General features: G+C 43.2%; 3 protein-coding genes across 4 annotated transcripts; 2 read left to right on the top strand and 1 right to left on the bottom strand.

The window, feature by feature from the left end:
- Nucleotides 1–728: 728 nt before the first annotated feature.
- LOC120048718 (DNA-binding death effector domain-containing protein 2-like) lies at nucleotides 729–12,841 on the bottom strand. Of its 2 annotated transcripts, none has more exons than XM_038994888.1 (5): nucleotides 12,043–12,841; nucleotides 11,753–11,881; nucleotides 11,481–11,627; nucleotides 2,482–2,869; nucleotides 729–2,025 (listed from the first exon to the last, which is right to left on the bottom strand). In XM_038994888.1, the coding sequence occupies exons 1-5, from the start codon at nucleotides 12,527–12,529 to the stop codon at nucleotides 2,019–2,021; spliced, it is 1,158 nt and encodes a 385-aa protein (XP_038850816.1). In that variant the 5' UTR covers nucleotides 12,530–12,841; the 3' UTR covers nucleotides 729–2,018. The 2 variants fall into 2 exon arrangements, with proteins under 2 accessions (XP_038850816.1, XP_038850815.1); XM_038994887.1 differs by lacking the exon at nucleotides 729–2,025 and adding an exon at nucleotides 2,032–2,253.
- A 5,234-nt stretch (nucleotides 12,842–18,075) lies between these two features.
- Nucleotides 18,076–20,319, top strand: LOC120048715 (zinc finger protein OZF-like). The gene is made up of 2 exons (XM_038994884.1): nucleotides 18,076–18,332; nucleotides 18,543–20,319. Exons 1-2 carry the CDS (start codon nucleotides 18,161–18,163, stop codon nucleotides 19,748–19,750), a joined length of 1,380 nt encoding a protein of 459 aa, XP_038850812.1. The 5' UTR covers nucleotides 18,076–18,160; the 3' UTR covers nucleotides 19,751–20,319.
- A 523-nt stretch (nucleotides 20,320–20,842) lies between these two features.
- LOC120048717 (zinc finger protein 33B-like) lies at nucleotides 20,843–25,404 on the top strand. Its single transcript, XM_038994886.1, has 2 exons — nucleotides 20,843–21,146; nucleotides 23,786–25,404. The coding sequence occupies exons 1-2, from the start codon at nucleotides 20,954–20,956 to the stop codon at nucleotides 24,793–24,795; spliced, it is 1,203 nt and encodes a 400-aa protein (XP_038850814.1). The 5' UTR covers nucleotides 20,843–20,953; the 3' UTR covers nucleotides 24,796–25,404.
- Nucleotides 25,405–25,717: the final 313 nt, after the last annotated feature.

Genomic DNA, 25,717 nt, shown 5'->3' with positions numbered 1-25,717 from the left:
GGACATTATGGGGTATTGTGTGTAGGCCAGTGACACATCTCAATTTAATACATTTAAAATTCAGGCTGTAACAACAAAATATGGAAAAAGTCAAGGGGTGTGAATATGTTCTGAAGACACGGTTACATCATAGACGCAATAAACCTTTCATAAATCATTTATTTTTATTTGAAATAATTCCAACTTTCCACTAATATACAGCACTTTTGCAGTGCCTAAATAAAAATATCCAGCTACTTAAACAAAAGTTCACCCTAAGTTAATGAACTAGAACACACAGTATTTTTGTTATTTTCTCTTATGGACAATACAAAGCTACACTAACGAATCCATATACCAAAACACGGAAAAAGCAAACACTACTAAGGTTTTCCTGAGTGCCTCCTTAGTCCTCTATCCCTGGTCCTATAGGGCTGTGTGAACCACACAGTGCTGTAGCAGACCAGGCAGCCTGGTTGCATCAGGAGACTTATCCTCCAGAGGATGAGGCGGCTGTCCAGGAGGTCCAGGAGCTGAAAGGCAGGATGGAGGTGGGGATCCTTCTCCCTCTCTTTCCCCTTCTCCTACCTGTCCTCTCTTTCCCCTTCTCCTACCTGTCCTCTCTTTCCCCTTCTCCTACCTGTCCTCTCTTTCCCCTTCTCCTACCTCTCCTCTCTTTCCCCTTCTCCTACCTCTCCTCTCTTTCCCCTTCTCCTACCTCTCCTCTCTTTCCCCTTCTCCTACCTCTCCTCTCTTTCCCCTTCTCCTACCTCTCCTCTCTTTCCCCTTCCTCTCCTCTCCCCCTTCCTCTTTCTCCTCCCACGGTGGTGGTGGAGAGACAGAGGGGGTTATTGATCCCACTCAGACGAGTTCAGGCATTAGTTCCACCAGGGTGACTAGACTAGAGACAGACAGCGCTCTGTGAGCCACTAGTGGGGCCTACAAGGCAGGGCTGAGTGGAACTAGGATGTATCCTTCTGATTTTGATCTCCTCCACATCAGTTTTATTGACTGAAGCACTGTCCTGTGCTCCAGTTCCAATGGGAAAGGCAGTGGCCTTGCTGGAAGCCGGGGTGAGCACAGCCTAGTGTGTGTTATCCCAGCTGCTGTTCAACAACTTGTGGTGATGTGATGAGTTCTCCATGGTTGGCTGAGGTTGAGAGGTAATCACTCCCATCATCTCCTGGCATCTGAGATGAGATGGCCACTGACCACAGCTATCAGGCCCTGGGTTAGCATGGCACAGTGATGGGACTACCAGTGGCTTGTGATCATGGTGTGTGTGTGTGTGTGTGTGTGGACTGGAGTTCTCGAAGGACCAGCAATTTGTCCACTACACTGTCCTCAGGTAGTCTTCCCTTCGCCATCTATTTCTAATTCTCTCCCAAAAGGTCAAAACATAATCTCATGCTTTAGTCATTTCCCCATCATCTCTCCCTCAGTGTCTGAGAGCTGCAGTCTCGCTCATCTTTTCAAAATCATGCATTTCAATGGAAACGCAAACTAATATTTAGATGGGTGAAGTTCGCCTTGCAGGGCATCTCACACGCTCCTCAAACATAACCAGAGATTCTCAGCATTAGCGCACAGTCTAGTTGGTATCTGGGCTGTCACTGTTAGCAAGAAATGTCTCTAGGCTTCAATGAGTCTTACAGGCAGCGCTGATGGTTCATCATGTGGATGATTTTACAGAGCGTGTATGTTTGATACAGTGGTAGTTTGTGTGTGTGTTACAGTGGAAGTTTAGTTTGTCTCTGTGTATGTGTGTGTGTGTAACAAAGGCAGTCTCTTCCTCAGTGCCCTGAGGGCATCTAGGCTCAGCGCAACTTGTGTTATCAATTCCAAACAGAACAGCGTGTCAAGTCTTTTAGTCCAGTTTGCCTTCACTTCAAGTCTGGCTGTTTTCCCTGGGGACTATTCCCCTGACCTAGGAGTGGCTGTATTCTCTGTTCTCAGCATGAGAGACTTAAAAAGGAGAAGAAAAAAAAAAATGTTCCTTTTCATATTTTATTCTCCTTTTCATTCCTCTATCCTTGGGCTCATGACCTGCAGAGGGAACATAGTGGAGGACGGTGGTTAGAATTACAACTATTATTCATTGTCTCTGAGGATTCTAGAACTGTTGTGTGAACTGTCGTGAGCCGAAAATGATTAACACAACCTCGCACAGCTGACTGTCTGTCTGTCAGAGCCGAACGTCCATAACCAGCTCTCTCAGGTTGGGTCTAGGAAGTATGACAACGTGAGACCAGGTAGTGTATATGGCTCTGATGCCTGTGGGCAAAGTTTGCTATCTAGTGGTTATTGGTGGCATTACATAGCCATTCCATGGCTATGTAATGCCACCAATAATGACCACCAGTCAAGTCCACATCTATGACCCCCACCCCTGTAGCGGTCAGCATGGCCCCAGTACATACCACAGAGTAGATAAGTACTTTAAGAAACCAGCTTACTAACACAGTATAACAGAACCAGAATGGAGAGCGCAGTGAGGCTCACCTGTCTCGTCCCCAGCAGCCGGCCTGTTGTTCCTGTGCGTCCAGCAGCAGTCTGCGACCCTCCTCGTAGTCATCCTGGTCCACACTGATCAGCAGCCGGACCCCCTCTCTCCCCGCCGCCCTCCGCAGAGAGTCTGTGATGAACACCCCCTTCAGGGCCTCTAGCAGCGCTCCACTCAGATAGTCCCCCCAGAAGGCCTCCAGGTTGTCCAGCTCTGAGAACTTGATGTCGCATATGATGGAGCCCAGGTCGCGGGCGCGCAGCACGGAGGTGGCACGACTGAACAGCTCAAACTGCCGCTCCAGGGGCTGCTGCTTGTCCGAGGAGACGCCGCCGCGCAGAGCCGACTCATGCTCCCAGTATTCTGCTCGCACACGCAGACGAATGTCTGTAGGGAGGGGGAGGGTGAGGAGATGGAGGTAGGGGAAGAGTGAGGGGAGGAAAGGGGACAGAGAGAGAGAAGAGGAATGGGTAGAAGAGGGAGTGGTGGAGGGGAAGGTGTAGGGGAGGAGAGAAGAGGGGTAGATGTAGAGTAGGAAACGGAGAGGTGGTTTTAGGGTGCAAAGAGGTGAAATAATCAAAAAGAGAGAGGGAAATGGTGGAAGCAGGAGATTGAGTGGGGTGAGATATATCATGTACACATGAGAGTGAAAATCAAAGAGGAGGAGGAGGGTGGGATCATTTAGTCAGAACAAAGGGAAGAGAGAGATGGAGGGACAAAAACACAAAAGAAAATGATAAGAAAACTTTTAAAATAAAGCCTTAATCACAGAATATTATCCGAAAAATTGGCAAGAACAGGCTATGGGAGGGTTGATAGACAAGTGCCAAAGTAAAGAATATTTAAGGGGAGCATACTACTTTCAACAGGACTGTATCTGACATTAAACTAGTAATTAGTGTAGGATACCACATAGAAATACTTACTGGTGTAGGACACTGCTGTATCATTAACTACAGTTGATAACAAAAGTCTGTCTTTAAGAGTGATACAGGTGAGGCAGAACTGAAGACAGCTGTGGAGCACAGAGGTGAATGTAATACCAACCAGGCCGTCTACCATCACTAACCTGACAGTGGGAACAAATATGACCTGGTCCGGTCAAGAAGAGCATCACTGAGGATTTACTGTATGACTAACCAGATCCATTTTTCACAACACCCACTACCAAGAGCTGTTGTTGTAGTAGTAGAGTGAAATCAGAGGATGGATAACAAGCATATTCATCAGGGAAAAACACCACCACACCACTCTGTGCAGTTCTAATAGTCCACCCCCCATCATTATTCGCCCAGGAGATTTCAGCCAGGCACTGTAATCTACACAAAACCTCTACGCACTGAAAGCTAGAGCTATAACTATGTAATCCATTTCTCTGAGTAATTACAAAGCTCGTTACACTGTAATTACAGTAATAATGAGTTATAGGTGGCACAAAACAGGCATAAATAAAATGCTACTTGTTGTGAGGGTTGTAGGATTTTGTTAGGTCACTCTAACACTGTAAACAGCCCTTGGGATGGATAGCAACCTTTCAGTGACATGTTTTTGTTCTGTTTCAGAAACAGGAGAATTAGCGGTCATGCAGCAACAGCACAGTGAGAAGGGTCAGGAGATACATACTGTACTGAGCAAAGGCAAGCAGACCTCTGTCTCATCCTCCTCTACTGCCATTATTCACCAAGCGCCCAGCAGAACCAGCGGCCTTCCGACTTTGCTGCAACAAAAAATCCAAACCTTTCCAGTCCCACACTACCCCACCCCACCAGAGATGTGCATAGATTGGCAAACTTTGTTTGAGATACATTAGTTTCACGGCAACATGTTAGCACCAAGCTTTACAAGAAAAAATATTCAAATTAGAATATTCTTGTCAAAGAATGTTTGTCGCCAACATGGAGGATAGTTTGTCAAACTGTATATCTGGATTTACCCAACCCACCTTGCCCTCCCCAACTTCATGTAACAAAAAATGGAGGAACGATAAAGAGTAGAACTGGATTTAAAAAGAGAGAAGGAATATGGAACGGAAAGGGAAGAAAGGAAAGGATGGGGGGGGGGGGGGGGGTAGTAGTACCATACACAAGGAACTGGGTACCTAAACATACCTTGGTCTCTGAAGACACTGAGCCAGGTTTGGGTAAAGGAGAAACTGACAAATAGTTGCTTCCTCTAACGAGGACACAAGGAATAGAACCAGACAATTTCAACTGGAATGTTGTACCAAATGAACCAGGGACATGACTGTGCCTTAGAATATGTGATTCATTTGAGTTCTTTGTCTCCATCCACATTATTGTTCAGGGCCATGGGGGACAGCCTCTGGAGGGGGCAGCTTTGGAAAATGCCAACATTAGAAATGCAAATGTTGAATTGATTATGAATTTCTTAACATTTGTAAGAGAGAAAACCAAACACTGGATCCTTCTTTCTTTGCTTTATAAGGTTGTAATGAGGAGGCTATACAAACACATACTTGGACCATCGGGGAGGTTAGACGGCAGGTAGCCTAGTGGTTAGAGCGTTGGACTAGTTAACTGTAAGGTTGCAAGATAAATCTCCGAGCTGACAAGGTAAAAATCTGTTGTTCTGCCCCTGAACAAGGCAGTTAACCCACTGTTCCTAGGCCGTCATTGAAAATAAGAATTTGTTCATAACTGACTTGCCTAAAATTAAAAAGACATCCTCAGGTTAGACAGATCTCCTACATTTACTGCCAACATTGAAAGCATGCTCTGATGTACAACACAGTGTAACAAAAATGTATCTTAACTGCAAGTAGATTTGTAGATAGCTAAAATATGTCTTATATCACATTAGGCCAAATATGATAATCATGATCATATTTCATGAAGTTCAACTGTTAGTTTGCACACAAAGAAATCGGATACAGAAGGTGTTTGGAATTTTTTTCTTTTTCTTCCAGGAGGCAAAGTTATGGTACAAGGAACATTTCTGTCTCTATTGATACAGCAGCTCTTAGGACATTTGTCAATGAGGTTGATAGAGAACAGTAAGACGCATACAGTCCCGAAAATAAGACTAAATGCACACAGCCCTATAATCTGACATGTTGTGAAAAATAGTTGAAGGTTTGCCTTCCCTCATCACTACTCCAACATCTCCACATTGTTACTCTGGAGAGATGTTTCTGCATGTAAAATCATGGACCATTTCAGGAAATACAGATACCTCTCGTCTAAATTGTCAATTTGGCGGCATTTCGTATCAGAAAAGACATGGTTTGTTCCTAAGGCAGTGTTTCCAAACTCGATCCAGGGGACCCTGGTTTTGGTTTTTGACCAAGCACTATACAGCTGATACAAATAATCAAAACTTGATGATTAGTTATTATTTGAATCAGCTGTGTAGTGCTAGGGCAGATACCTAAATGTGCACCCAGGGGGGGCCCCAGGACCCAGTTTGGGAAGCCCTGCTTTAGGGGATACATTTATCTCTCCCTGCCAGCAGGGTGTCAAATCAGCTAAAACAGGATGTGCAGCTGACAAGGCACAGTACTGCTCTGAGAGGAAACTGAAAGTCAGCTTCAAACTAATAACATCTGAAAGTTACCAGGACTGCATAATACCCCTGTCAATTGTCGATATGGTAAAACATGTCAGATAAATAATAAACTGAGTAAAACTGTAACAATTGTGCACTTTTGCAATGTACAAGTCTAGCGACATGGGTCACATACTGTGTGGGAACTGTGACATCAACACCTACTACACAATGTCCCCATACTTCTAAATGACTGCTCCTTCCTACCTACTTGTGAAAAATGGACTTGCTGAGAGCACCAGGAAGGCCCTTAAAAACAATGGGAACATAATGATTTTGTTAAGGTTACAGAATACTTTACGCTTCATCAGAGACAGATAGATCCATTTAGACAGAACATTAGGAGGGACAACTTTCATTTTCTCCCTTTAAAACAAGGAGTTGGTTAGATTCTCCATTCACCCCACAGAAAAGTACCCATTTATGAGGAGTCACTTGGTGCGAAGAGCTTCAACTCTTTATCGATCCGTTTTTCTGCTGAACGACAGACCAAGAGAGGGAGGGAGGGAGAGAGGTCGGGATAGAGAGAGACAGGTAGATAGACCTCTCTCTATTCCCCTTTGACCAAAGCTCTCTTTCTTTTTTTGGTTTGTGTGGTTTGAGCGTTTAGTGTTCGTTCTCTCCCTCTCAGTGTGTGTGAGAGGATGTTTTTTCCTGACACACGAGTCGGTCTGTTTTGAACTGCGAACATAGAGAAAGGAGAGAAAGAGAGAGAAAGAGACAAGCACAGTTGGATTGGATATCTGTCAATTTGGTTGTTTCTCAAGATCAAGCAGGCAAGCTTAACACTGGTTCAAAGGCAATCACTTGGAGTTTGAATTGTTTTTGATGCCTCCAAGTCCACTGTTTAACATTACGGCTTACGTGGACAGTTTTACGTCGCTTCTAATCGTAGGTTACAGTTTGGCATAAGAAATTGTAACCACAAATAACTGAAATACTGTAACTGAAACGCTTCAACTGAGAAAAGGAACTGATTATGTGAAAACAAACTGACTGGTAAGAAAGTAGAGGTAGTAATGGGTTTGGTCTGAATGCTGTGAGGCAGCATTGGACTGGACTGCCCCATCTATCTCTGCTCCCCACACTGGGAGCTCATTCAGGGGTCAGAGATGAGATACAGCATGCGGTTACACAGCCCTTAACACAACACTGTTGGGTCATTTTCCTCAGAACTGCTCGAGCAAAGGTTCCAGAGAAGCTGTCGGCGGCCATTTTATGTTCATATAAAGGATAGAATTCGAGTTCAGACTGACAAGAGGACTGAGATCAATGGATCTCTGAGACCAGTTTGACATTTTTTTATTGAGATTCCAGAATGGGTTTGGTCTCTTTTTGTTTTAGTAAACCAGAAATCAATTGTTGTTTGAATTCTGAGAAACGTATTTGTGATCACTGACCAGAGGTATCTACTGAAGTTGATGCCACAAGAACCATTGGGACCCAGTTAAAAGGCTCCATTTTGATGGCTGCTTTAGAAGAGTAGTTTACCCAAAACTAAAGTTAATCAGATGTTTTCGTTATGCATGTAGTGGGATATACACCAGACTAGACAGTGTGGAATATGCACTCAGTTATCACTTTTGAGGAAAACATCTGTCAAACTTTGGCTTTGAAGTGAACTACCCCTTTAAGAAAAAATGTTCAGGTCAGTTTGAGCTTTGAGTCATTTGGAGAGTCAGAGCATGGTATTCAGAAGAGGGGTCAGGTTCAAGGTTGCATTACGGTGATTAAGAAACTTCTGGAATATTCTACGCATATTTCCGAGGACACTTTGGTCAGTTCTGTGAAACACTGAGGCCAACACCCCTCTTTAGAGTAATAGACACAAAAAAAAAATATCATGGAACATTCCAGAACACTTTGTGGAGAGCATACTGTTTTTTTCTGAATGGGGTAAGGAGGAACAGGATAGCTAGAATAATACACAGGCATTGAACACAGAGCATAGTGGCAGCCCCCCCTCGTTCTGAGGGGGAGGGCCTCTTTACCTTGGGCATCGGGCCAGACTGACGAGAGAGCGAGCGACTGAGGTGAGCACACACTGCAGATCGTACGGACAGAGTGAAAGGCCAGACCAGACTTTTTTTTTTGTCCAGCCTTTCTCTCCGCTCTCTAGGTCCGCTCTCTAGGTTACTCGATCTGAGTCACAATCCTGAGTCAACCTGGTGGGGATCAAATGCGGAGTCAAGACAGCAACATGTTCAGAGGCAAAGCAACAACACTGTGTATGGTACATGGCTGGGACTGTGAGGGCAAGGCTACTGCAGAGGGCAAGGGGCAGATATCCCTCGGTAGATTGTTTTGGGTTTGATCACAGGGCACTTAGTGCAGTTGATTTAGAGAAGGCTGTTCTGATCGACGGGGACAAAAATGGCACATTTGAAAGGGTTGCAGTGTTATGTTTGAGCGCTACGAAGCCAGTGTAAAATCATAAACATCTTTGTCTCCCTGAAGAAGAGACTTCATGGATTGCGAAAAGTTGTTCAAATCAAATCATGTTGATAAATAAGCAGTATCATTCATCAGTACGTGTCAGGCTGTGGGAGTGGCTGTGTCTGGGATAGCCACAGTACGAGGGGTTAGTTGGCTGTCAGGTAGGGTAGGTACAGCAACAGAACTGGAAGGGCCAAGGGCCTATTGATCTGGGCCCGGTTTCATGATAGCGATTGAACTTAGGCTTACTAGTGTTTTAACGATGCATCTTTCCTATAACGGCCAAAGATCTAACATGTGTTTCCCAAAACACCATGCAGAGAGAATGGTCGCTAAGCGCGTCGTTGAGGCTTGTGTCGATACTGATAGGATCGAAAGACAGGCAACACTGCTCTCGGATCAGCTTTCTCCATTCAAATCTTACCTTAACATCCAAATTATTCCACAATACTGAAGACGGATCAGCTCCTAGAAGCTTATCACCTATGGCTTCCAATATTTAGGAGGCTGATTCTAATCCTTACCCTGTAATAATGCACTAAATCAAGATATGGCACATTATTGCACACATTAGGCTGCACAGCATGAAATAAATACAGACAAATTACAGACTGTAGCCTACAAGTACAGTAGCAAAATTGAACTAAATAAATGATTCAAATAGCCATTTAGCCTACTGTTTACATATTGTAATGTACACATCTGTTTTAATTTCAAGCATTTTTTATACGCTGCTTGTTTGTATCAATTGCAAAGACATTGCCAACTTGTATTTGTTGTCAACTTTTTTCTGAAGTTATCAGTGGTCACAGAGGCGGATAAGCCATGCGATTCTGTTTAGCGGAGCTCTTCTGTGTATAAAGTGACGCGGGAGGGCAAAAGAAAAGCATCTAACGAACCACTTAGCTGTTCTATGAGTGGTCTGAGACAGGCGTTAGATTACAAGTGTAACGTTAATAACGATGGTTTTGGGAAACAGGTCTGAGATTTAATAATGCCCCGACGAAGGTTCTAACAAACTTAGCTTTAAGATGCTTTTGGGAAACCGGACCCTGGTCTGGGAAGATGTCAGCAAGTGTGAGGCTATCAATTCAACTTATATGTTCAGTACACATTCAGAAATTCAGCAGGACTTTCTCTAAACTTTGTGTTAGGGATAGAAGAAGACAGACAGTACTACCAACATAAGAGACAGGAGACCTACCAGGCAGGGTTCTTAAGAACAGGTGCTGAAAAAAAATGGGTAAGAGAGAGAGAGGGAGATATGTCGGGGGAGATGAAAAGTGAGAGAAGGGAAAGAAAAATGGAGAAAGGGATAGGAATCTCTCTTTTTGGAACACCAGCAGTAGTTACGTAGCCTGGATACCAGTCTGTTTGAGATATCATTCCACTCCTTGTCATGCAAAATGAGTGACAAGGAGTGGCATGATCGCACAAGCAAATCTGGGACCAGGCTAGTAGTTATGCTATATGAAGAAGAAAGACAAGCTCGGCAGACAAGCGTATAGCAGACGTATAAAGTGAAAGACAGGTGGTTTACTGTCTTCTACACTAACTGTCCTTCCCCTGGGCCTCAGTCTGGACCACAGGCTAGTGATTACGAGGCAGCATTCCAACCATGTGTGGCAGCTATGGTATGTAGGTCTAAAGCATACATTTTTCCCACAAGTATTGTCACAAAAGAGCAAGGCAGCTTAACATTATTTTGGTCTGCACAGAACAGACTAAATTGTTCTGTTTAACGAGCTTGTGGGTTGACGCCGAAATGTCCCATTGAAACATAACACGCTTGTGAGTTTAAGGTTGAATGCCACATTGAAATGCCATGTCCCACTACTACACTAAGCCTGCTGTGCTGTGTGGAGCTCAGACAGAAACGCTGACTCACACAGCTGTGCATTGGGTGTGTGAATTCCTCTCAGGGTGCAATAGCCTAAAGAGGCTTCCTTCTATTGTTTCCTCCCCTTTATCTGAATGGCCAGGATAGGTAAAAGGCAAGTAATAAGGCTGGATGCTTATTTAGTTTGAGACACTAGTGGGTAATGGTGAAGACAATGGCTGACATAGGCCTAGTATATTTGATAGATGGGAGTTGTAGGCGAGCCAACCCAATTCCACTCTGTGCTACGGTCATCACGAAACAACAGACCAGATAGATTTCATTTCATTCAGTTTCAGGTTGTTGTTTTTTGCTTGGCCGTGCAAGCAGACTATCCTTGTGTGGACGTCTACAGAATCCCTCCATTGTGAGGATGTTAGTGTGGCAGGAGGCACACAATCAAAGACCCCGAGAATGTGTAAAACGCTGTCTGAAACCCTGGTGATGTTTGAGTGTGAGACAGTTTCACCACCACAGAGAGCATATGATGACCAGGTTGAGGGGTTAAGTCAGGTCAAACACAGCCAGTCAGTATGGGTTGTATTTACTGATGAGCGGTCACTCATTCACACATGCTCTGCTCTCACAGTATCGTTACAGCACAGCCCACTCAGTCCAACATGCCTGCAGGGTAGTATTGATCTCCCAGGAGGCCCATGCAAACCATTCTCAAACCAGCAAGGGTGGGACGGTCAGCTTATGGTCAGGGTATAGGCTGAGCAGAGGGAGCAAACTGAAGTCGTTATCTTATGTGAGGACATGAACACGGCACTGGCTGGATTTAAGGTTGCTTGATATGGACATTTTAAGTTTAAACTTACTGGTGAGACAAGGTGGTGCCTGGGACATTCTGATATGGCAGAGATTTTTAGTATCATCACTGTTATTAAGGGCTGTTGGGGTGATGGTGCTTACAGCTTCTCATTAGAAGTGAAATAGAAAATGGATGTAAGCCAGAGAGAGAGAGAGACTCAGACACATGTATAATGGCAAGAGAGGAACCAAGAGAGAGTGTGGTGAATGAGTAAGTGGGTTAAAGAGAGAGATGGAAAGAAAATAGAGAAAGAGAGATGGAAGGGAAACTAGAGAGAAAAAGAAAGGCATGGAGGCTGGTCTTACCGCAGGTCACTTTCTCAGGTATAGGTGGGGGAGGCGTTTCGGGGATGCCCGTTCTTCTCCTGTGGGCGGTGGGCTTGCTGGTCCAGCGGCGGCCTTTACCCCTCTTCTTCCGTAGGGGGGCGGGCGTTGGCCTGGCAGAGTCAACACCTATTGGACAGACACAAATCCAGCAATGCTTAACTGGTGCAAATCCAGACAATTTCAGAAACAGTTACTGACATTTCTAAGAGACAAGTTCAGGCATGCACAGATTGTACCGGAGTGTAGCTTACCCCCCCTCCATTGCTGTGTGGTGTGTTCGTCATGTGATTCTGTCTGTGCATAGGGGTCAGTCAGTCCAGATGTGCAAACCTGTCTTCTGTCCTCTGTCCCGTAGTCCACTCTGAAACGTTCTGGTGATACTGAGAGGCAGATTAAGGTCAGACACTGACACAGCAGAGTGTAGTCAGACAGGCAGATAACACACTGGGAGAAGTAGGCCTACAGGTGATTATGACAACATTGTCTCCATTACTGCGTGTTGGCTTCCAGTTATGAACAGCACTCTGTTACAGTCCCTTACCTGTCCTCCTTTTCTTGCGGGACACCAAAGGCAGGAGGTCATGCCGCGTCAAGACTCGCAGCAGCTGCAACAGGGGCTCCAGGTTACCCTCACTGAGGTACCCACGTCTCTCCAGCTCCAGCAGCAGTTCTAGACCACTCTTGGGCTTGTGGCGGGCAGCAGTAGGGCAGGCCAAGGCAGGACCCTTGGGCTGTAACCGCCGCCAGGCCTCCAGGAGCACTGGGCTGGGGGAGACTCCTTTACTGGCCTCAGGGTCTTCCTCACCGGGCTCGCTGGTCCAGCCAGCTGGGTCCAAGGGGTGCCCTCCAGCCGGATAGGTCTCATCCAAGAGGAATGACAGCACCTCAACGTCTGTCTCTGTCAGTTGAGAACCGACAACTTCAAACATCTCGTGTAGAGAGAGCATCCCATAGTACGTCAGGCACTCAGTCTCATCCCAGTACAGAGAGTCTCGGAGAGAGTACCTTGGACGACGCATGGTTGCCATTGTTAACAAGCTAGCTGTCTATCCTTTCCCAATGCACAACAGGACTGGCTAGGTTTATCAGGTTATGAAATAACAAGCCAGCCAGCAGCCACAACGCGAATGGACCATAAGATATTGGCATGCACTGTTACAGGCTTTAAAACGAAAGCTGCTGTCTAATAATAAGCGATGTGGAGATGTGAAATACAAAGCTACTTCGTTTTTCTTGTGACTACGTTGGAGAGCTCGAAATCTCGCCGAGCCACCATACCTTGCAAGTACAAACGGTGTTGACAGTGCAACAAATTACGTTACGTAACAGACGTTCCACTGCTGAAAAAAAAAAAAAAAAAGCACTTTACATTTAGATTGACAGCCCTTGAAAACGGTCCCTCATACATTGCTACATTTGTCTCGATTTGATAGCAAGCTAGATGGAAACATCAAAATAATTAGTTGCAGCTGGAGGAACCATTTGGGTAGCTAGCTAGCTAGCTACGAAATTATCGCTAGCTAGCAACAACAACAGCTGACTATACCATGAAGATGAATCAAGACGTTCAAATACATGTAAAGACTAAAAAGGCGGAAATTCATTATCAATATAATATTGTTAATCGTTGCAACAAGCTAAATAATGTGTTATTTTGTGAAACTCGCCTTCGTTGTTCGACGATGGTCAGTGTTGTCAACACAGCTGGGGTGTATTCATTAGTCAGATTCGGTTCTAAAACGTTTTGTCTGTTGCAAAACGGAAACCGTTTACTCTAGGAACCAAACGGAAGCAAACAGAAAAAATGGAACAGAAACGGAACGAAGCGGGGAGGGACCTGCCTAAATGTGTCCAATAGAAACTCTCGTTTTCGTTGCAAAACGTTTATCAACAGACAAAACGTTTTGCAACTGAATCAACTAATGAATACGCCTAGTCTCGCACGTAGAGCTGGCAGTAGAACAACAACAAGCAGTAACCAATCACTGCACTTACTTTTTTAGGACGTGTTGGCGAGGAGACTAAGATGATGCTGTAGTCAGGCCTACTCATTTTATACATGAAGAACGTGAATGAGGCAGTATTGCAGATTCAAAACAGTATAGTGACCTATCAGATCATTTTCCCCACAATATCTAATAAATATCCTCTCATGTACATGTTGTTTTCACCTTGTACTATGAACAGCACCGCTATGCTATTGCCACAAGAAATCCAGCCCTATCGTGTATTAATGCTATTTTATTGGAGGATTTTAAGGCTACATATAAATGTGCTCTATGTATGTGTGTGTCTACAGCTCCGAGAAGGGTTGGTCTCTCTGAGGGTGAAGGCACACACTGTCTCCCCTCACATTCACAGCACTGGGCTCTTTCTACCTGGGGGAGTCCAGAGATACATTGATTTTCTAGACATCCAATGGCCATAATCTATGCGTATTATATCCTGTATTAATACCAGAGTAAAGATTATCTTGGGGCCCAACCACCTTGCACTATAGATCTAACCCACTTCTGCGCATCTCCAACACAATGTCTCTCACCTGTTCCTCTGGAATGTCAATGACCACCAGGTCTCCGCCCTGTTGAACACAGTCGACCCGACCGCTGCTCCAGCTCCTCCTCTCAGTGGAGAAGAAGTAACACCTGGAGGATAAAATCTTCCAGCTCTTAAGACAAGGTGTGTGAGGCGAATATACACAAACACACACACACACACACATAAGAACACATTCATGCACGTTGTACACACACATGCATGTTGCACACACACATGCACAAACATACAGAAACACGCATACACACACAATAACATATTCATGCACATTGCACACACACACACACAAACACGCAGTATATAGTGCATATAGATGTAGAAGGACAGATAAATCAAGACACTGCTGACCTTGGGTGATCTGGTCTCTGAGTGGACAGTGTCGGTCCACAGGCAGGAAGTTGACCAGCTCTGTAGGCATCTTCTGAAGGGAATTTCTTTCCCTCACCGTGACAACAAAGTCTCTGTTCAAAATCGCCTCAGTTTCAAAGAGACTTATGAGATCTAACTGAAGTTGGTTTTTAGTCTCTGCGACCCTCACATGCTCTCACCTCAACTGGTCATAACTTCTTGATCACACCAACAGCGTCTTTGCGCAAAATGGTACGCAGCATCATCTGGATATGTTTGCAACAAAAGTTCAACATTTACCTTCTGCTACCATTTCTGTCGAGCAGTCTAGGCATACAGTTTGATAAATCCAACGTATGCACCACACAGAACGCACTGCAACTGCCTCTGCAATGCTGGATGGCAAACGTAGCATTCCATTGGAAATGAATGTGCTTCTGGTGTACCAAAATGCAATGACGCTGTCGGTGTGATCGAGGCGTTAAGCTGCACTGACGTTCAGGTGTTGTCTCTGTGACCGTTCCCTGGTTTATTTGAGATCTTTTATCTCTCTCTGTAGTTGGTTTTTAGATGCCGTCAGGTCTATGTAGTTTTTTTGCAATTGGTTGTTGGATGTCAGTAGCCCTTCATACTCTCTTTCTAATTGTTTATGAGAAGCAGCATGATCTCTGTGTTGCCTCTCTGACTGGTCCTTGGTTGCGACAAGTTACATGTAGTCTCTCTCAAGTTGGTCCTTAACCACAGCCACATAGCTGTTCATTTTCTGTAGCTCAGCTTGAGTTGAAGTCAAAGCATAATTTTGTCTCCAGAGCTGGTTCTTGGCTGTGAGGACAGTGTCGTAGTTGTCCCTCAGAACCTGAAATTATGCCTTCAGTCAGGTGCAACTGAGAGAAGCTGTGTAATCTGGTGAGATGGACACAAAGTGTGAGTGTTAACAATTAGTGTATAGTATATTGTCTTAGTATATGCTGCGTTTAAGGTTATAGTGTGGCCCAGAGCCATGTATTTAGATATTCTAAATACATGGCTCTGGAGTGGCCAAGGCCCATAAGGATGTGATGAAGAATATGCCTATTGTGTACTCCTGTAATCATAGACCTGAGATGGTTAGGATTGATAAAAGCAGTATCCAGGGGCTTGAGGCGTCACTACAGACCCGGGTTCGATCGGGAATCCCATAGGGTGGCGCACAATTGCCCCAGTGTCGTCCGGGTCGGGAGAGAGTTTGGCCCGGGGGGGGCTTTACTTGCCTCATCCCACTCTAGCAACTCCTTGTGGCGGGCCGGGAGCCTATAGGCTGACTTCGGTCGTCAGTTGAACAGTGTTTCCTCCGACACATTGGTGCGGGTGGCTTCCTGGTTAAGCGGGCGGGTGTTAAAAAGCGCGGTTTGGCAGGTCATGTTTCGGAGGATGCATGACTCGACCTTCGCCTCTCCCGGGCCTGTTGGGGAGTTACAGCGATGAGACAAAATCGTAATTGGATCGCAATTGGATACCACGAAATTGGGGAGAAAAAGGGTGTACATTTAAATTTAAAAAAATGAATAATGCATTATCCAGGGGCAACACTGACCTATTCAAATAAGAATCATTATACAGGTGATTGATTGAAAAATCCAGGTAGCCTAGCTGTTAAGCGGGTTGTTCCAGTACCCCAAAAGGTTGTTGGTTTGAATCCTCGAGCCGGCAAGGTGGGAAAATCTGCTGTTCTGCCCTTGAGCAAGGCAATTAACCCCCAACAACTGCTCCCCCTTACAAAAAATGATTGCGGTTTTGAAATTGTAGAAACTGCAGTTCACTATGGTATTTTGGTTACAGAATAACTGAACTGTAGTTATACAGCATTCTAACTGCAATTACACTGCAACATTTCTGCTGTAAAAAAAAAAAAAGCTGTTATTTTCGACGCAGTACTGCACACTGACTGCAATCTTTTTTCGTAAGTGCCGATGACTAGATGTCGATTAAGGCAGCCCCTCGCACCTCTCTGATTCAGAGGTTGGGTTAAATGGGGAAGACACATTTCGGTTCAATGCATTCAGATGTGCAACTGAATGGGGTCAATTTCACGCCACATGTATTGAGTTCAAAATAAAATAACTCGTTTACATGAAAGATTTAAGTTGAGAATGTAAACATTATATTTTCGAGGACGGGTGAAATAATGGATGTTGAAATGAAAAACAAAACAATTGAAAGCAAAATGTATAGAATTGTAAACAAAGACATCAAAAGCAAAACCCCAAAACTTGTAAGCAAATAATTTTAAAGCGAGAGCAAAACTCTCTGACAAATGATAAAAAAATATATATATTTGAAAACGAACGCAAAAATCGTTTTCGGTTAAACTTTCCCAGCAACCAATTATATTGAATACATTTTGCCTACGCTCTTGCCTGCATGTACTACCTTTTGGTTACGCTACTCGTATCTTTGTTTTCGATGTCTGTTTCTTTGCTTTCACTGCCAGTCTTTTCGATTGCGAGTTTTGGCATTATTTTCCGTGAAGGGCGTAAACAATGAGTCTCCATTGGTCCGCTAGTTTTGGAGTGACGGTTCGTCTTAACCCAATAAATAACATGATAGACAGGCTTACCTGTTGCACAGCGAACTAGTTACCAACACCTGCGCCGAACGTTGTGCAACAGGTAATTAATATGTTTACCGAAGTAGTTAGATGGTTTGTTATTAAACGTATTAGATAGACATGCTTCTAATATCCGTACATTATTGACCCGTGACTGACAATTTTGAAGTACGTTAACTAAAACCCTAAAACGAGGTGACGTCAGACCGTCTACCTAAGTAGGCAATAGGAAAAAAGCCTGTCTATCGTGTTCATTGACTGGGTTAAGACGAACCGTCACTCCAAAACTAGCAGACCAATGGAGACTCATTGTTTAAGCCTTCCTCTAAAACACGCCCTTCACGGAAAAATAATGCCAAAACTCGCAATCGAAAAGACTGGCAGTGAAAGCAAAGATACGAGTAGCGTAACCAAAAGGTAGTACATGCAGGCAAGAGCGTGTAATTGTAATGTGATATTGTACCCCCTAGCTCGATTGTCCATTATATATAATCTATATATACTTGTGTTCCCTTATGTACTTTCTGTATTGATTTGTTGTTAATCAAAATAAAATAATAATAAAATAAATAAATACAAATATTTTAAAAAGAGCGTAGGCAAAATGTATTCAATTTAATTGGTTGCTGGGAAAGTTTAAAAGAAAACGATTTTTGCATTCCTTTTCAAATATATATATATTTTTTTCTCATTTGTCATAGAGTTTTGCTCTCGCTTTAAAATGATTTGCTTACACGTTTTTGGGTTTTGCTTTTAATATCTGATTTTTGTTTACAATGCTATACATTTTGCTTTCAATTGTTTGGTTTTTGATTTCAACATCCATTATTTCACCCGTCCTCGAAAATATAATGTTTACATTCTCAACTTTATTTTTCATGTTCACGATTTATTTTATTTTGAATTCAATACATATGGCGTGAAATTGACCCCATACAACTGACTGACTATGTTTCCCGTTCCAAGCTTTTTGGGCGAGAAAAAGGACAACAATTTGAAGCACCGAAGTCGCATTCCGTTCCAGCAGGTGGCGATAGTGAAAAATGTGTTTGCCGCCGTGCTCAAAGGAACGCCCTCCTTTGTTAACCGCATAGTGTCTACGCTATGTTGTTGTAAATGTTCCTGTGATTATCCGCTAGCAAGCTGACACAACTTTTCTCCTCTAAAAATGTCTAAAATAGAGTTATTGAGAATGTTTCTCAGCCAGAGATTGACAATGGCAGCTGAGGAGATATTCGGCGTCGTTGAAGAAACGATAGCAGAGTACCAGGAAGAGAACAGCCGTCTGCGTAGCATGCTGGATATCGTTATTAAACCAGATATACTATTACACAGAATAGGTGTGTGACTGAGGCTGATAGCTGTTATATTTTAAACGTTCTTTGCATATGTCAAGTGATCAATGTCATGATTTATCGACCAATGACAATGTAGCTAGCTAGCTATGTTAGTATCTATCTAAATACCTAGATAACGTTAGCTGTCTAACTAGAATACTATTCATGTCAACATTTTAGATGTTTTATTTAATTCTCTATCCTTCCCTCCAGACATCCAACAGCCCACTCACCCTGTATCTGAAAAGGAGGTGTTCCCTGAGCAGCAACACTGTGAGCAGGAGTGGAGCCCCAGTCTGGGGCAGGAAGACCCACATTACATACAGATAAAAGAGGAACCGGAGGAACTAGAGTCATCTTTGAAAAATGACTCCAACCACCAGGACCTGACTCAATCCTCACTTCTTTATGAAACCCAAAGTGAAGACTACGAAGAGACGTACTGTCTTCCCAGCACCTCGACTGCACAGAGGAACTACTCTCTACACAGCACCTCCACTGAACAGAACATGATACAGATCAAACCAGAACTTGATGCAGAAGACAATGGAGTATCAGAACCATCCCGTGAGTCTCAGCCCCTCTTTGCAGAAGATACAGAGTCTTCTGCAGCTCAGAGTAAAAACATGAAATGTGTCAAAGGGGTAGAGAGTAGACCTCTGTCAGGTTCAAAGCCACTTAAATCCAAGAGATCACCATCAAAGAGATCACAGACAGTAAGAAAACAAAGTGCCTATATCCACTGTAAATTTTGTGGAATGTATTTCTCCTACTTAGCTTCTTTAGTGAATCATGCAAGAAAGCATGCACAGGACAAAGAATGTGTATGTGGTGTGTGTGGAATACACTTAGAGTCCACAGAAAGCATGTTAGATCATATAGAAACCCACGTTGGAGCTAGAGTTTGTCATGTTTGTGGTACATTTTTCCCTGGGAGTGCTGAGCTGAATGATCATATGAAGGTTCATCCAGGGGAGAAATCGTTTCGCTGTCCTGATTGTGGCAAGTGTTTCAGAAAAAATCCAGATCTCACAGCGCACAAGAGGATTCATACAGGGGAGAGACCGTACCGCTGCCAGTTTTGTGGCAAAGGATTCAGTCAGAGTGGAAACCTGGCTGTGCATATGAAGAGCCACTCTGGGGAGAAACCGCATTGCTGCCCTGTTTGTGGGAAATGTTTCAGCAGTAAATCTTATATGAACACACACATGAAGATTCACACAGGGGAGAGGCCATTTTGCTGTCGTTTATGCGGAAAATGTTTCATAAGAAACCCTGATCTGACAGTGCACATGAGGACTCATACAGGGGTGAAACCATATACGTGCCAATATTGTGGCCAAGGCTTCAAGCAGAATTATCACCGGAAACTACACATGAAGATCCACATGGGAAAAACCATATCATTGCCATCTTTGTGACATGTATTTCAGCACTAGCACCCAGTCAACCTGGCTTGAGATTTCACATGGAAGAGAAGGCGTCACTGCCATGACTGGCAGAGGCTTTGCATAGACTGGAAGTTTGGCAAGGCATAATGACAATGCACAGAATACTTTAGTGTAGAAAATACTGACAGTGGACCTTGTTTGTGATACATGTTTCATTCAGCTGCTTTATTGAGGAAATATTTTTCTTGCAGTTCAACAATTTTGCAACGTTCCTATATGTGGTTGTTTTACCTGTTTTGAATACACTGACTGTAAGTTGCTCTGGGTAAGAGTGTCAACTAAATGACCAAAATGTAAATGCAAGAAATCCAATTGACACAGGAGAGAAACCATACAATTGTTTTATGAAAAACATACATAATGCAATGATTGCTGCTAAATGCTTAAAATGGATGACCTCCCCTAGAAGATACGAGAAGAACATTCACACGAGGGAGAAAACATAATGACAACCCGACAAAAAACCTCATGACAACATGACAGTTGTCCCGTGTAGGGAGAGTCTTTCAGACAATATGAGAAGTGCATTAAAACATCTCATTCCCTAAATCTACTGTCATTCTTTATTTCTAGGAAATATATCCCTCTTTCTTTAATTAATTGCAGACATGAGAATGTTGAATTAGTGATAGCATTATGGTGTATTCTATTTTTAGTGTACTTTTGTGATCTAGGGAGGCAATGATTGATCTAAACTTCAGATTTGCACCAGCTGTGCAGTATACTACATGTAGGTCTATTTGCTGGATTAGATTTGAAATGTACAGACACTGGAGGAACTCCAACAAAAGATTGGGATATACTTATTCAATCTGATCAATGACGAGAGATTAATTAATTTTGCTCAGAAATCAGTGTCCTCTTCTCAAAGGCAGAATAGACTGGTGCAAACTCCAGGAGCTTCACGACCTGCGCCTTCCGCTCCAGCAGGGGACGACAGTGCAAAATGTATTATGTCGTCCACGCACAAAGACTATATAATGACGAGATGCTCATGTCTCCGCCCTAACAATGGGAAGGTAGGCGACGACCTTGGTTAAAAAAAATAAGCCCATGTAAACGCATTGGGCTTGTTTTGGACAGAGTTAGGGGAGAGTGAAACCTCTCGCTTCGCCTCAGCGCTCCTTATATTTTCGACTTGGTAGCTATCTAGCCAACTTTCCTTCTCTACAAATGTCTAAAATAGAGTTATTGAGAATGTTTCTAAACCAGAGATTAATAGCGGCAGCTGAGGAGATATTTGGTGTCGTTGAAGAAACGATAGCAGAGTACCAGGAAGAGGTTTCTCGCACAAGGGAGGAGAACAATCGTCTACGGCTCACGCTCGATATCCGTACTAAGCCAGATATCAAGTTACATAGACAAGGTGTGTTATATTTTCAACATTCATTTCAAATGAGACACGATAAGCCATCAATGAAATAAAATGTTGAGTGTAGATAGTTCCAATATCTGTAAGAAGATTACTCAATCTTAAACCCATCTAACTACCCGGCTAACAATTCTAGGGAGATGACTTTTTTTATTTTTATGTTACTCGTAATCGTCCCATGTTTGATTGTCCAGTTTTCCTTTGGTTATGGAAACATTCTATCTTTGTTATCAAAAACATTCTGAAAACCCGTTTCGCATGTTTTGGTGTTAAAGTTAGAACATTCCCTTTAATGTCACACAGATCTTATCAAGAACGTGGCTACAATGTTATCAGAATATATAACATTAATGTTCTAGACGTGCTTTATGGTACGTTGCAAAAACATTTATGTCCGGTTTTCTGAGGGTTAGGAAACTATTCCAGCAACGTCCCACAAATTATACACAGGACATGGTTGCCAAGTTCTCAGAATGTAAGAGATTCGTGTTCTAGACATATTTCATGGGAACATTGCAATAACATTTCTGTGTATCAGTTGTCAGTATGTCGGAAAGAAACGTTCTCCACCCAAAAACCATTACACCTTGTTACTGTTGCCAAACCCATTAAGACCCTGATTGGTAATCCATTCACAGCTCTTTGTCTGTTGGCAAAGGTTACTCACACACCCACAGTGCTTTTAACACACTGTTTTCAACTACCACATTTGACATACATTGTGCATGTTGATTTATACAGTAATTATTATGCAACATGTCCTCACCTGGGATTTGAACTCACAACCTATTGGTTCACAGCATTCAGATCTTCCTGCTACGCCACCATGTCTGTGTCAGTTATCAGTTAATTGGACTATTCTCTCATTGATTTGATTGACTTCAACAATTGAAGGGCTTTCTATATTATCTAATGTTTGTGCAGCATATTAACCTGTTTTGATGATACTCCTCAATCACTAGGATCAATACGTTTTTCTTGAGTGTACATTTAACAGAACTGAGAGTTACTTCAAAGTTCATTCACCCTCCTGCTTACACATATCAAGTTGTTTCAGGTCTACTCAAGTGTCTAGGGAGGAGGGTTAGGGTTTCTTCTTGACAGGGCCTAACTATTGGTGAGTGTTGGGTCAGTAACCAAAAGGTTGCTGGATCGAATCCCCGAGCTGACATGGTAAAAATCTGTCTTTCTGCCCCTGAGCAAGGCAGATAACCCACTGTTCCCTGGGCGCCAAAGACGTGGATGTCGATTAAGGCAGCCCCCTGCACCTCTCTGATTCAGAGGGGTTGGGTTAAATGCGGAAGACACATTTCAGTTGAAGGCATTCAATTGTACAACTGACTAGGAATCCCCCTTTCCCCAATGAGTTCATGCCCTAGAGCAGGGCTATCCAACTCTGTTCCTAGAGAGCTACCATCCTGTAGGTTTTCACTCCAACCCTAATCTAGCACACCGTATTATCCTAATTAGCTGGTGGATACACTGAATCAGGTTAGTTACAACTGGTCTTGGAATGAAAACCTACAGGAGGGTAGCTCTCCAGGAACAGGGTTGGAGAGCCCTGCCCTAGAAATAACCCTCATTGGGACAGTCGTTAGGTTGTTCGTCATTGGTGCTAGTGGCCTTGGTTTGAGACCCGCAGGAGAGTCGACCTACTCTCACATTCTTAGCAATATGTTAGTCATTATTTGGCAACAGTTACAACACAACAGTGTTTGAAGTAAATCTCTGTTAAAAGTACACCCAAGAAAATATTTTATTGATCATAGTGATTCAGAAGTATCATTAAAACAGGTTAATATGACCCATCAATATTAGGCAACTATAGAGAAAGCCCTTAAATTGCTGGAATAAGAAAATAAAAAATAAATAAGAGAATAATCAGATGAACTGACAGCCTACTTTACACAGACATGATGGCGTAGCAGGAAGATTGGAGTACTGTGAATTAAGGGGTTGAGAGTTCAAATCCCAGGTGTGGACATGTTGAATAATAATTACTGATTAATTGAACATGCACAATGTAATTATGTAGGTCAAATATGGAAGTTGAAAACACAGTATTTTAAAAGCACTCCGTGTAATAGTTTCCCTAACCTTGCCAACAGACAAAGAGTTGTAAATGAATCAGTGGTTTACCAATCAGGGCCTTAATTGGCTTGGCAACAGTAACAAGACGTGATGTGTAAAACATTTTATATTGTGGACACAAATGTTTTTGCAACGTTCCTATTAAACATGTCTCGAACATTAATATCTCATGTTCTGAGAACATGACAACCATGTTCTGTGTATGTTTGGTGGGACATTGATGGAATATTCTCCTAACCAGCAGAAAACTGGAGACATGAATGTTCTTGCAACATTCCCATGAAACATGTCTAGAACATTAATATATTACGTTCTGAGAACATGGTAACCATGTTCTGGGTATGTTCTATTTGACATTAAGGGAATGGTCTCTTGGAAACATGCCTTGCACATCCCGGGAACATTCCTAAGAAAACGTTAGTTAATGACCGAATGAGACGCTTAAGGAAATATTCAAATAAAGTTGTGGGAACATTTTGTTGTTAGCTGGGTACATCAAGTCAGCTCTTGAATTTTCTATTTCATCCCTCTCTCCTCTCCAGATCTCCAGCAGCTAACTGTCACCGTGTCTGATGAGGTGGTGTCCCCTGAGCAGCAGGAGTGGAGCCCCAGTCTGGGGCAGAAGGACCCAGAACCCACACGGATGAAAGATGAACCAAGGACCAGTCAGGAGGATGAGAATCCTTTCAATGAGTTTATAAACTCTTACGGCTGTGTATCAAGTGACTATTATCAGGACCCAACTCAGTCCTCACTTGAAGAGAGATACTCTCTACCCAGCACCTCAACTGAACAGATCAAAACAGAACCTTATGTAGAAGACTATGGTGTATCAGAACCAACCAGAGAGTCTCAGCCCTTCTCTGCAGTAGATAGAGAGTGTTCTGCATCTCAGAGTGAAAACAGAGGACATATTGACAGGATGGAGAGTGGAGGACCTCTGTCAGGTCTAACGTTAAAGCCACTCAAATCAAAGAGAACAAAGACGGTAAAAGGACAAAGTTCTCATAGTGTTCAGGACAGGAAATTGAACCATCTAAAATCACACTCGAGACCCAGTGTAAGCTGGGATGCTGCTCCTAGTTGTAAGGTATGTGGAAAGCAATTTGACTCCATGGCTTCTTTATTAAATCACGTGCAAACGCACACACAGGATAAAGAACATCTTTGTGGTGTGTGTGGAAAACTCTGTCAGTCCACAGAAAGTATGATAAATCACCTACAAACTCACATCGGAGCAAAGTGTTGTCATGTTTGTGGTAAATATTTTGCTTGGGATGCTTTCCTGAAAAGGCATTTGAGGAGTCATACAGGGGAGAAGCCGTTTCGCTGTCATCATTGTGGCAAAGGATTCAGTCAGAGTGGAAACCTGGCTGTGCATATGAAGAGCCACTCTGGGGAGAAACCACATCGCTGCCCTGTTTGTGGCAAATGTTTCAGCAGAAACCCTGATCTGACAGTTCACATGAGGACTCATACAGGGGTGAAACCATATAAGGGCAGTATTGTGGCCAAGGCTTCAAGCAGAATTATCACCGGAAACTACACATGAAGATCCACATGGGAAAAACCATATCATTGCCATCTTTGTGACATGTATTTCAGCACTAGCACCCAGTCAACCTGGCTTGAGATTTCACATGGAAAAGAAGGCGTCACTGCCATGACTGGCAGAGGCTTTGCATAGACTGGAAGTTTGGCAAGGCATAATGACAATGCACAGAATACTTTAGTGTAGAAAATACTGACAGTGGACCTTGTTTGTGATACATGTTTCACTCAGCCGCTTTATTGAGAAAATATTTTTCTTGCAGTGACTTGATATGTGGTTGTTTTACCTGTTTTGAATGTACTGACTGTAAGTTGCTCTGGGTAAGACAGTGCAATTATGTTTCACTGTTAGTCTACACCTGTTCCTTACAAAGCGTGTCACTAAAAGAAAATGGATTTGATTGCTGCTAAATGCTTCAAATGGATGAAGTCCCCTAGAAGGTACGAGAACATTCACAAGAGGGAGAAAACATAATGACAACCTGATGAAAATCCTCCTGGAAACATGGCAGTTGTCCCGTGTAGGGAGAGTCTTTCAGACAATACAAGAAGTGCATTAAAACATGTCGTTCTCTGAATCGACTGGCTTTATTTCTATGAAATACAGTGCCTTCAAAAAGTATTCATACCCCTGGACTTATTCCACATTTTGTTGTGTTACAGCCTGTATTCAAAATTGATTCATTTTTTCTCACCCATCTACACACAATACCCCATAATAACGAAGTGGAAACATGTTTTTAGAAATGTATTGAAAATGAATTACAGAAATATCTCATTGACGTATGCACACCCCTTAGCTCAGGTGCATCCAATTTCCTTTGATCATCCTTGAACTGTCGCTACAACTTGATTGGAGTCCCCCTGTGGCCAATTCAATTGTTCAGACATGATTTAGAAAGAAACACCTGTCTATATAAGGT

Source organism: Salvelinus namaycush, chromosome 5 (assembly GCF_016432855.1).
Source record: "Salvelinus namaycush isolate Seneca chromosome 5, SaNama_1.0, whole genome shotgun sequence".
NCBI lineage: Eukaryota > Metazoa > Chordata > Actinopteri > Salmoniformes > Salmonidae > Salvelinus > Salvelinus namaycush.
This window is presented reverse-complemented; position numbering and strand designations above follow the sequence as displayed.